The sequence below is a fragment of the Chamaea fasciata genome, unplaced genomic scaffold (genome assembly GCF_029207755.1).
Source record: "Chamaea fasciata isolate MVZ Bird 193981 ecotype frontalis unplaced genomic scaffold, bChaFas1.0.hap1 SCAF_1, whole genome shotgun sequence".
In the NCBI taxonomy this organism is placed as follows: domain Eukaryota; kingdom Metazoa; phylum Chordata; class Aves; order Passeriformes; family Sylviidae; genus Chamaea; species Chamaea fasciata.
In genome coordinates this window covers 103465956-103478919 of record NW_027094086.1, presented here as the reverse complement: position 1 = coordinate 103478919, position 12964 = coordinate 103465956, and the positions used below count along the sequence as shown (strand labels likewise).

Here is a 12964-nt window from a genome sequence, read left to right as displayed (position 1 = left end):
TTTCTCCATAATCTTTTCCTCACCTCTGAAAAACACTGCCAGCATGGCATAGGTGTGGCGGAACACAACTTCAGCAAGATTTTCTATCTGGGTGCAAATATATAAGAGATACAGAGCTCAGCAGTCTTTACAGCAGTTGGGTTTGCTCTGTGCTGACAGTTGGGATGGGAATGTTAATAGGAATTGTCATGAATCAAGTACCAGATATTACTCTTAATAAATAAAGAAGCTGTAGATCTGTGGATCTACCAAAAAGCCTCCAAACTACAACACCAAACCCCACAGTTTCAACACCAAACCTTTTCAAGGGTGGCATCATAAGAAGTGGAATCTCCTTTGTTTATTAGGACATCTCTCACTGACTCAATTTGCCATCTCATATTTTTCCAAGTAAACTGGACCTGATTTCTGTCACTTTTTATGTGGAGACCTGTCGCTGTTAGGGACACGAAAGAACCACACTCACTCAGGTTCAGCGGTGAGCAGAGAAAGAGAAAGTTTATTATCATTTGTGATTTAAATAGGATTTGGTCAAGGATTGGTAGATGAGAGGAACACCTTTCTGACCCTAGTGGTCAGTTCATCAGTCCATCACAGACTGGTATGAAAACAATCTACTTGTTTATGTTACCTTTGTGAGAGACTCCACTAAAAATATGTAAACAGTCATCAGAAGGCTAAAGAATCAGGGCGACAGAGACCAAGGAAGAAGTAGTGCTGGTTATTTACTTACTGGGCATAACAGGGTATACCTGCCTCACAGAAGCTGGAGACAAAATCCTGGCAATAGGGGAGCCTGGTAAGGACATGAGAAAAGGAGAAGGAAAATATTCTCTCCTCTCTGCTTCACAAAGCTGACTTCTTACAGCTGTAAGCATGTCCCATCTGGAGGCCCTAAACCCTCCTTGGCCCTACTCATATTCAGTGAATTAAAATTATCACTCTGTGATGCCCCTTGCCAGTGCTCAATGATATGTCTTTTCTGGATTAAGTTCTGAGTTTGAAAAGCAGCTTTTACAAAATCCTAAGCAAGGACAGTCACTGGAGATGTTCTAACACTTGATGCATGTACAAAGATTCTTCAAACAAGGTAGAGGGCTGAATAGCCCCTCTTTCTTTTTGCATAATTTCCCTTCTTTTTTGGTTTTACATGTAGTTATGAATATTGAATAAAGATTAACCAGAGCTTGCTTGTTCATCTTACGGCTAAAGCTGTGCTAGGGAGCACCTAAAATTGCTGCTACTTCCAGACTGTGGTCACAAAGACTAGGACTTATTTGCTGACCTTCTGGTCATTCCCTATGACCTTCTGGCCATAGGGAATTAGTAAAGGATCAGAACCTCACAGCTGTTGATCTGGGAGAGAATTTGAAATCTCTGAAGGTGATAATGCTTATCATTTATCTAATCAGCTCACTCAACATTTTATTCTACCTTCAGGCACATTTAGGGTGTGAAATCAGGAAGTGGGGATTTGAAGCTAGTATTCTACATTCTCAAGTCTCATATTCTGGCTGCTCTTACTCTAATAATTTGTGCTGCATGTTGGAATTTTCCACCAAAGTACAGAAATTACTTGTGGACATTAATAGAATGTGAACCTAGTGAGGACTTGCTTCTTCTATATGAATGTACTCAGTATAAAAGAGGCTTTCTTGAATTATCAGAATCAGGGGATATACAAAATAATGTGCACCAGTGAAACTATGGGGTGTGATCATAAATCCATGCAGAGATTCCCTCTACCTTCAGTAGAACAGGAAGAGTGCCATGGGAGATGGGGTTTGGCCACCTGATTCATTACACTTTCAAGCCTCCCTAGTTGATGCCAAATGTAGATTCTGCCAGGAAGCAGTTTGATATGTTAAGCAAGGCTGAGCTCTGAAGATACTTTTGTACTAGGCCTGCAAAACAGGGGTTTATTCTACATTTCTATACCTGGGCAGAAGTGTGCACACTACAGAAAGCCTAAAAATGTCAGGAAAGTTGCATTTGCAGTTCATTCTGTACTGATTTGAAAGTATTATAGATATTTGATCTGATGTCTGGGACAACAGACCCAGAGTAAGGGAATGGAAACAGGTGCCATGTATTTTCTGTTGAATCTAAATGACAAGTCAGATCCATTTCTAGTGGAAATATCCATAATGGTTAAAAAGAAAAAAACTGAAACACCCATCTTTTTCCTGCCATCAAATAAAATTGGATGGATGAAGAAAATGTGACATCAAGTGCACAAAGGAGCAGATTTCATGATTTCCTGCCAGGGAGTCTATGGAGGTGCTCTTTAGGTAACCTTAGAGAAAAACTTGCATCTTTGCAAGAGCCATTCGAGAAATATAAGATACTGTCATTTGCTGATTTCACAGTATTCAGAGCAACAACCTCGATAGGTGAGAACTGGCTTCAATTCTTTCCTGTTCTACAGGTATCCACTTTAAATCTGAGCAGATCCTTCCTGCCTTTGTTTGCTTTCTGCATTACCACAATAAAAACATCTTCTTGCATCACAGAGCTACTGTATGCATTAATGCCCTATCGTCGTGTGAGGTGCCAAAACTACTTCAGCAGCATGCAGGTGTATAAATCTTGCACATGGTGTCTGGTGTGAGACCTCAAACCTCTCAGCTGGCATACAGCAGCCAGCAACGTTGCTGAGGCTGCTCAGCTTTCACAAAACATCTGCATTCAGTGAGCAATGGCACTAAAGCAGGCCCATTTTAGTTGTCTGACCAAGAAAGTTAATCACGTTTTCTGAGCCAGGACTAAGTATTTTTCTTTTTAACTTATTCCCCTGATTTATTTGTTTTCTGTGTATAAAATAAGGAATTTGGTCTTTTAATAAGTAGTTTATTATGGATGATAATTGAGCTAGAAATGATGTAATCAGGTTGATAATCAGTTTATAACCATATCTCCATATATCTCCTTAAGATATATAAGTACTATTGGGAAGATTTGTTTTTCTTTAAAAAGAAAAACACGGTGTTTTTTTCCAATGAAAGAATTGTTGCACTGAAAAGCAACTTTCAAAGCACTAGAGCATAAAATAGTGGATGTTTAATAAGGCAATATTGACAGGACTGAGGAATGGAATAGTTTTTGAAAGCATATCTATTTTTTGTGAGTATATATATTTACCCAAAAGAGGCTAAAACCTGAGTCCTGAAGTATGATCTATATGTAAAAAAGCCTGACTGCAGCATTCAGACTTACCAGAGTGGGAGCTTAACATTAACAACCTAAAGAAAATTTCTTATGTAACTTTCAGCTAACAGATCACAATCATGTTGCAAATAGCAGAATTTTTTGGAGTCTGGGAGGAATGTTACCTCAATTTTTTGGGTTTTGTGATTCTGAACTATGAAAACTAAGAAGTTAGCTACCTTAAAACACTCTAACAATCACCTCACCATTGCTTTCAGCAAAACAATGTAATGTTTGTACAACCAGCAAAATTAAGGCAATTAAATGAGTATAACCAGGGCAGAATTTGGAGGTGATCGAGTGTCAGTCTGAGATTTGGAAAGGTGGAAGGGTGCAGAGCTGCTGCCCCTCATGTGTCTTGCATCCACTCAGCCTAGCAAAAAGCTGGTTTTTCTCTTTGAGACAGAACGAAGCAGGAAAAGAAGGAAAAGAAGGAAACCTGACTGTGACAATACTACTTGTAAGTGCTTTCAGGGTTCATACAAATTTAAAAACAAACATGAAGGAGTTCATTTTGGGCATTGTCTTAAGGACTGCAAGAATTCACACTGTGAATCTGAGCTTTACGCCAAAGAAGAAAAGAAAAAAAGAGTATAGCATCTCCTATAGCTGTTTGTTAATGCCAATTGAGTAACTGCAAAGAAACTGGAAAGCTTTGAATTTACCCTTCCAGCATACCTGAAGGCACATAAGTCATAGCATTTAATTTTTTTGTTTTGTTTTGTTTTGTTTTTTATGTTTTGGCCTCACTCCTGGTGGGTGCAATTTCTTCTCCCACTGTTGTTCCACTGCATTTCAATACCAAAGGAGGAATGTTTTCTCCCTGGGGTATGTCCCGCATCAGAACGCTGCCACAAGCCCTGCATTTGACCTTTTTTTTTGTTTGTTTGGGGTTTTTTTTTTGTTTTGTTTTGTTTTTTGTTTTGTTTTGTTTTGTTTAAAGGGAGGAAATAGATTGTTTTTCAGGGGAACAAAAATTAATTATTTTCCAAGAAATGCTTTTATGATGATAGGACAGCAGTGGGAGAAAAAAGAAAAAGAGAATTTATGCTTAAACAAAGGACAGGGAAAGGTCAGAAAGCAATCTGCAGGATGGCACAAACACTTCAGCTATTCCTCAGTGCAATTTCTCTGAGCAATGAAAGAAGTAAAACCAATTGCATATGCCTCAAATACGAAGCAAAAATACAGTTAAAATAAATGTCAGACTGCATTTTCATACTTCTTTTTGTCCTTGTAAAAAATTAGTGTAATTTCCAGGCCACTACAACGTCATTCACATTGTGATGTGCTGCTAATAAGGCTGGAGACAATGCAATTTCTTGTCAGTCATCAGTCAGTGGGTCTAAGGACAGATTTCATCAGCAAAAGAATCCACAACATGTGAGGCCTGCTTGTATTGTGTGGCGTATTTATTACTCATGAACCATTGTATGGTGATTTCCTTGTAGCAATTTTTTTTTTCCTTTGATTTTCCCATCTCTTCTGCTAGCACTTTCAGTATGTAACCAACCCCAAAAAGTTCACTGCAGGCAACTGATTTCCATATCAACATAAAGCTTTTGGGTAAGGCAAGTTTCCTGTGGCAAATGAAAATCAATGGGAAGAGGAGTCTGTGCTATATTGTAAGGGTTACATTGTGCCACCTTTCACTCCAGCTGAGTAGCATTTTCTTCTGGTAATATCTCATACTGGTTTGGATGGAATGTCAGGCACTACTGATTATCAAATCAACAGACCAATTTGGCCTGGAATATTTACTCAGAGGAGTGAAATAATGAAACTGAGCCCTAGTCTATCCCGCAAAGCACTAACCATATTATATTCTGGCAGCCAATGTGAATTCCTAGTGAAGATGACGAAAATATTTTTGCTTGCCTCATATTAGACTTACCCAGTATTACAGCAACAAACAGCACACTGTGGTGCAGGTTATAAAAGTGACAGAGCAGTATTCAACTCTGTCATTATAAAGAACAAAATTCATTGAAAACAGATCATACAGTATTTGAAAGCATGTTCCTAGATGTTTCAGTGCTTTTGCAGAGGGAAAGTGTCAAAGTGTTAATGAAAAAATGGATTGAAATATAAGAATTACAATCTCTTCATCAAAATAAATGAAAATATAATTTAGGCATGATTTTTATTTTACAGAAAAAAATCCAAAAACCTTTCCAATTTTTATACACTTTTATAAATTTTTAGAATATTTTTTTAAATGAAAACATAATTGGCTGTTTTGCCATTACTTATTTTGCAGTTGTTATATATGCTTGCCCTTTCTTTCTAGGAAATACATTCATTTTTGTCTCACAGACCAAGAGGACACACTGCAAGATTCCAGGAGTTGCTATTGGAAAGAAAATGTAGGACTCCCTTCTTTCACACATCTAGGAAGCTTGACAACACACATAAGTTGTTCCAGTGCTTTACTTGATTTAAAAGGCTTAATGCAAGTTAAATTAACAATGTAAATGTAATGGGCTGTAAATGAACTGTTCTAAAGATCTCATTATCAGCATTGTTTGTTACAGAGATTTGACAATTATTTCAATCACAGGATGCCCCAAACCCAGTCTATTTTGTGTAATTTATCCTCTAGCTTTTCCCCCAGTGTCCCATTGTTCTTTCTGTAGGGAAAGCTCATGAACTCACCCACACTAAATCACACTTGAGGATATTCTAGAGGAGTGCAGCAGTCTTCAGCAGGAACAGATAGGAAATCGGCAATATGCACCTTGTATATAAGATCTAAAGGATTTAGAGAGCCATTTTTAGCCTGCAGCAGATTTGATACTGAAAACAGAGATCTGATATCATGTTTAAATGGCACAGACATCCCTGCACTAACTAAAAGAGTACTTTTGCATGAGCACCAGCTCACAGCAAGTTTCACTGCATGCCCAAAATATCCCTGTCAGAGCTCCGGGCCCTTGGCTGCACTGAGAGACTGATAAGGAAAAGATTATAACATAGCATGGTATTACTGCTGTTGCTATGGAAGTGCTTACAGGCCAGCCAAAACCAGGGTTTGCCTGAGTTAGGTGCTCAATTATTCCCCTAATGGTATGTTTTTATTCTGCTAGCTCCACATCTGGGAAAAATTAAACACTTCAGCTTAGAGCTGGTTTTGGTGGAAGGCTGGGGCTTACCTATCCCTAGGAGGAACAAAACCCTCACAAATAAAAGTCAATGTGATGAGTTCTGGCAATACAGAAAAAGCTGTAAAGTGAATTCAGTGACTGTGGCATAGCAATAATTATCTTTTTTTTTTTTTTTTTTTTTTTTTTTTTTTTTTTTTTTGAGCCAACACATTCGGTCTGTAAGAGATTGACCCAATTCCAGCCTGAATGGGTTTTCTCTACCATATAACTGCATTAGTGAGCAGAAATACTAAATATGCATTACCATTATTCATGACAAACCATTTGCTAAATTAACTGAAATTACCGTATTCATATTCTCAGGAGTTGCTGAATATACAGTCCTGAACTGAATGGACATGTTTTATAATTTGCTTTTGAAGCAACACAGCATGGTGAAAGCTGTTGAAATTCCTGCATGCAAGCACAGTGGAAGCCATTACCTAGAGAAGCAGCTGCTTCCCTTCTGCTGTGCTAGAAATACATCGTATTTATTGGAATTTATAAAATAATCATGCCAGAGATTTGTCCATATCTGGTGAGATATGAAAACAATCCCTTGGATTTTAGAAAAAAGTGGTCCAGTATGTGAGCAACATCAGCAATGGACAAAGCTTTCCTGTGGCAGAATGAAATGAAAGTGAACATACTTGGATATAAATGAAAGTGGCTGAAGTGTGTGGGGAGGAAATGCAGCCCATAACACAGCATCAGGTAAAAAGACTGACTATTTCTGCTATAAACTTCATGCTTACCATCAATGTGGCTAAAAGAGAGCGGGGTATAGATATTTGCAAAATAATTCTCAGATTTTGACTTGGAAGAGAACCCTGAGATGTTAAGAAAAAAATTGAAAACCAGAACATCAAAGGTCAGGTGCTGTAATGTCCCCTACATTATTAGCTTCATGAGGTGACTCTGGTGTCTGGTGACCTAGACTGCCTGCAGGATTCCTGGTTCAGACAGGATTGTAAAAGCAGAGGAAACACTTTATGAGGGTACAGGTTTCTTTAACATCAGGGGTACTGATGAGAAGACTTTTCACACTTTTAGCTGAAACGTTGAGAAAGCTTTTAAAATCATTAGGAAAAGCAGTGGATTAGACAGTCAAACAAGAAAAAATAATTTATTACTTTTCTTCTCAATTTTTGTTGAATCCCTCTTTCTCTTGCTCCTTGCCTTTCTTTCTCATGCAGACCTGCGCATCCACAGTATATTGCTCTCTAACAATCATTGCTTTTGAAAATCCAGAACATATTTTAAGCATTTCCAAAGGACTGACCTAAATGTGGGAGCTCTATGCCTTCCCTTATCCTAGCAGGTTCAATCTCAAGCCCAGTTTGAGGCACTAAAAGTCTTGATCTACTTACGGATGGATAAATTTTTTAAGCCAAATGCTGGCCTCCCAATATATAAGATATTCAACCCAAATATCATACCTATATGTCCGAATGTAGCTTTTGTTTAAATCCATGTGTTGCACTGCACACCCACGCCCAAGTAAATGTTTCCATTTTAGGAAAAGAGTTTAAGTTACACCACTGAGACTTTTAAGGGAGATGAACCAGAAACTTCTATGCCCTTCTTGCCGTAATTGGTTCAGTGCCAGGACAAAAACATGAGTTGGTCTCTTTAGCTGTTCCTCAGAAATGTAGCTATTTTCTATTGGGCAACTTGCCAAAAAACTCTCCTGAATTGATTAGTACTTAAAAAACAGCACGAAGCTTCTTGGGGCTTTTTGGGGTGTCTTAGCAGGTGCAAAGAGCTTCCCTGCACTGTGCACGGCTTTTGCTTTTTTGTTTTGCATCGTTTGTTATTTTCTCTTTAAGTAAAACCTTTTGCTTTTTCATAACACACCCTGTTGTGGTGTATTTTGGGTTTTGCCAAGTTATGCATGCTTTTATTCCTTGCTTTAAAATGGTTCCTCCCTGTACCCCCATGTTAAGCCCTTTGGTCTTTCCCGAGTTATGAGTCCATCATCCTGCAGCCTCACCCTGAGAACTGGAAAGTTCTAGTGGTACTGCAGAGTGATTTGGCAGGTTCTCAGTTCCCCCACTCCCCTTTTTATGCATCTAATTGTCCTACTGATGGTCCTTTTGGCCCAGGTCACTCTCCCTGCCTTCCAGATTGGTTCCAAGCTGTACTCTTCCCCTGTCCCCACCCCCATACTTAAGGTGAGAACAGAGGGAAAAAGGGGTTTTTTTGTGGGTTCCCGGTCTGGTGAATAAACCCCTGTTCAAACCCACAAGAGTCTGCTCCTGATTCCTCACCGTCGCCACGCTTCTGCCCAAGGCAAAGACCCACTGCATCAGACGGTATCTTAGCATACTGAACTGTATCTTTAATGCGAGTTCGGTGCAAGAGATAGCCGGAGAATGAGACGCGAGTTCCCCGAAGGCAGCACCGAACCACCGCAACACCCGATCAGCTGTCTCGCTAATTATTATTAAGCCATTTCTGGGAGGTTGGTGGTCAACCCTCAGAGCCTGATACATCTTCGAGGGGCTCATAACATGCTGGCACCATGCAGAATTGTATCGTCCATGTTTTTCTGCTAAAGAAGTTACCATGACATTCGGCTAGCTGGAATTTGTGGTTCTACAGGTCAAGACTATGGAATACCCTCTGCCAGACCTGCTACTACTACAGGCATTCCTGATGCATTTTGTTGTTGTGTTATTTGTTTTAAACGGATAACATGTAGTCCTCATAAGAGAGGTGGTTTTAAACAATCACATTTAAATATACACATGGGTATATAATTTGACTTGCTAGCAAGAAATGTTAAACAGGATTTACTTGCTTATTTAATGAAGCTAAAGCATCGATTCCATTGCTTTTTTTTTTTCTCAGGCAAATAGCTCCCCTCTACTCTGCCTCCTGCACTGAGGCATTTACCTTTTATGCAGAATGGCCCATCGTAGGCAGTTCTGGAGCAGTCGCAGGAGTAGCCGTTGTATTTCTCCACACACTTCCCGCCGTTGGCACAGTACATCCCATAGCTCGTGCAGTGGCCAGAGCAGCCAGGCTTCACCCCGGGTGTCACCTTGGCTCTCTCTTCCAGGTCCAGTGTCACCCCGTTCATCCTCAGGGAACGAATGCAGCCCAGGAAGCCTCGCTGGCCTCCTGCAGCACCTGAGAGGGAATGTTGGACAGTGAGACAGCACTGAATGGATTTCATTGCTGCTGTTTCACATGAAATATCCTGCTAACTTCTTTATAAGGGCAAGGAATTGCCTTGTCCTAATGACAATAAATCAGTGTAACCTAGCCCTTTCATATCATACCATTAGCAAGCATAAATAATAGTTTTTTATCAGTGCTTGCTTTATACTGATTAGACATTTGAGATTCTAGCCCTACAGTGTAAGATTCTCTCTCATCTCTAATGTTTTTAGAGATAACAGTGGAAGAAATGGGCTTGGCTCAACTACTGAGGTGTAGCCTTTCTCTCCTAATGATTAGTAATGGTGGGTGCTAATAATAATGCCATAATACGTCATGCGGTGTTACATTTTTCAAAGCCACCATGGGCAAAGAAAAAAGGAGTCAATTCCCCATTCTTAGTTACAACGGGAAATATTCACGTTGATTTCCCAGAAACATCATGTATACTGTTTACTTACCAGAGCAAAGACTGAAGAATGGAACACTGAAAAACTAAATTTTACAATCTGGGTTGAGATTTTTTTTTTATAGCAGGTAATAAGAATGGTCCTTTTTCACCCCTAGTAAACACTCACTGAAAAAATGTGATTTCAGCTAGGAAAGACTTACCCGAGGCTGGATTAGAAACAGCAATCAAAAAAACCCCCGAACAAAAAAATGCAAGTAAATAACAATGAGTGCTGGCATCTTTTCTGCTCATCCCTCCTGTCTTTGATTACTGCAGTGCTGCAGGTGCCAGAGAGTCCCTGAGGAGATCTGGATGCTCATCCCCACAGAGCACAGAGGCTGATATTTACCTGAGTGGGGAAGAGGACTAAATACAAACCAGAGAGGGCTGCTTCAAACCAAGTACTGGTAACTGGATGATTTGGAGTAGGAACAGTCACGGCTTGGTCTCTGCTGAGTGCTCATGGCAGAGGGTGTTCTGGTGTGATTCCGTTCTATGTAAGCTCATATACACTGCAATGATGAAAAACCTCCTTTCCCCTCTCAGTGACTAGTCCCTAGGACACAAAGTCATCACCCCTCAGTCCCTCCTGCTCACCCAAAGAATAGATATTTATTCTACAGAAAATGGAAAAGGAGGCATCAAAACAATTATTCAGCATCACCCTCCAGGGCCCTGATATTTAGGTATTATTTTGGGCACTCCAACTCAAATCCATAGTTTAAAGCTGTTCTCTGATACATGTGCTCCAATCACCAAGTTATATGAAATAGATGTAATTCAGAAAGAAAAAAAAATCTGGTGCAGATTATGACATTCATTTTTTTGGCAATAGATGTGCTACATAATTCAAAACATTGCTGGTGTTACAGCCAATCCAATACTAAAAAATAAAATTATCATTATCAACAATTCTCAAAGAACTCTGGCTAGGAAAAAAATTCCAGCTCTTCCTGTTAAACAGCAAAAGGCTTGTTTTTTTTTTAAAGGTTAAGTGTTCCTCTTTTAAACAAACTTCATATTTCAGCTTATTTTGAAACTGCCATTTACTAGGATCACAGCAGCAAAGGACAACCTGAGCTTGTAAATAACACCTGCACATCTGGTGACACATTATGCACAGTTTACAGTGACACTGGGTTGATTACTAAGGCAATGAAGGCTTTAAACATCATTTTAATTCATTTGAGTTGCTGAATGCTGACTAACACGGAGAAAAAAGATTTTTTTTTCTCATTTCACTTCCTTCTTCTCTTGTAACAGATATCTAGAGAGGTATGAAAGTGCTTCTTTGCTCAACATTTCATGCAGTTCTGATTCCAGCTAATGACTCTTGGCATGTCAGCTCTTTGCAGCCCTGTGGCTAACAGTTGGAGAAATACAAATGCCACTGGAATAGCCTGCCCCAAATGTAGTGGAAACTAATAGCTCCAGAATGCAGCAGGACTAACTTGGTTCCAGGAAATGCATTTGTGTAACACTGTGTGGTGCTTTCTTACATCGAATGAGTAAATAGCCCATGGGACTACAGGGAAAAGACTGCAGTGAGAGCTGTGAATGCAAAAATACGGCCAGTGATCAAATCTAAAGAGGCTGGAAGTGCTGCCGAGGCTGGGATGGGCACTGCAGGCACATGAGGTCCTGACAAGGACTCAGCAGAAGTTTCCACTTCTGTGGTGAAAAAGTATTTGTGTTTCTGGGAAGAGACTCTCAGCAAAGAAGAAGTTTGGCACTGCAGTCTGCTGGAGGCACTTTCAGCCAGGAGATGCAGGTGGAGAGAGACAAAAAGGACACGTTTCTAATGCACATTATTTTTCTCTTAGTTGATTTTTGTATTTCTGTAATTATGGGCACGTTTATCTTTTTACTTTCTTCCTCTTTTGCCCCCGCGGCCGCCACCCCCCCCCCCCCCCCCCCCCCCCTTTGGTGTCACACAAATGCTCAAGGAGCACAGCTTCTCACATTCACCAACTGCTGCTGGCAAGACACAAGGCAAAGACTGCTCAGCACTGTGAGAGCAAAGCCCAGCTGCCCCCTCTGCACCTTACCAACATAGAGCTGGCTGTACAATTCCAGCCGCGTGTGTCCTTCTGTGGGAGCTTTCCTGACCTCCAGGGGTAACTGGTCCACCTGCAGGCTGGCCTGCTTGACATTCCTCTCGGCATTGACCCGGTGCCACTGGTCATCGTTGAGTGGGTTGGGAGATCTCACCACGATTTCCACCGGCCCGTTCCCAACATCGAATGAAAAGGAGACCTCGGTGGCAGCTGGGATAGCAAGCAAAGGGTGTCCACAATTTGTTAGCAGTTTCATATTGTAAACACGTTCACTTACACTTCCCAAAGGGTAAGGAGTCATACCAAACTGAAATGGGCGCTGCTAAGTCATCTTTCTAAATTCATAAGCATGTTCAGTTCCTTCTGACTTGAGTTCAACTTTTAGAAGAAAGTATCAGCTGACCCTCAACCAATTGCATTAATCTTTGCAGCTTTCCAATTTATATATATATATATATATATATATATATATATATGAATAAGCATTTTGATAAAAAAATGGTGGAGAAGTCTAATTTTTTTTTTTGAAAGGCAGTTAATTCTTGCAATGAACTAATGTGGTTGCAAGATCTATACAAGATAATGTGGTTAAGATCTATGTGACATTTTATGGCTGAAAAAGAAATGGGTCTTCAGCCCTACAGTGCTCTGTTTATAGTGCATGATTAAAACCATGTCTAGAAATTTTACAAATATCGATTACGCCCTACTAGACATTCCTTCAGGTCATCCTTGGCAAATATATAATTGATAACTGTTACTGAACGTTGAGTGTGATTATTAATATATAAATTATTTCAATAAAGTAGTATTATTCCTTTCCTATTGAGATTTAGTTTATTTATCTTTGGGCTGCAAATTCTATTCTGGTGGCAAAACATCAGATGAAAGGGTTAAAAGAGAATGGATTATCAATTACAGCATTCACAAATGAGGATACC

General features: G+C 39.8%; 1 protein-coding gene across 1 annotated transcript in view; it reads right to left on the bottom strand.

Annotated features, from left to right (window-relative positions):
• CNTNAP2 (contactin associated protein 2) overlaps window positions 1-12964 on the bottom strand; it is a 765857-nt gene that overhangs the window by 78440 nt on the left and 674453 nt on the right. The window contains exons 18-19 of the mRNA XM_066189178.1: window positions 12015-12233; window positions 9249-9485 (exon numbers count right to left, since the gene is read on the bottom strand). Of these exons, the coding sequence (XP_066045275.1) occupies window positions 9249-9485; window positions 12015-12233 (456 nt within the window). The remainder of the gene's footprint in view (window positions 1-9248; window positions 9486-12014; window positions 12234-12964) is intronic.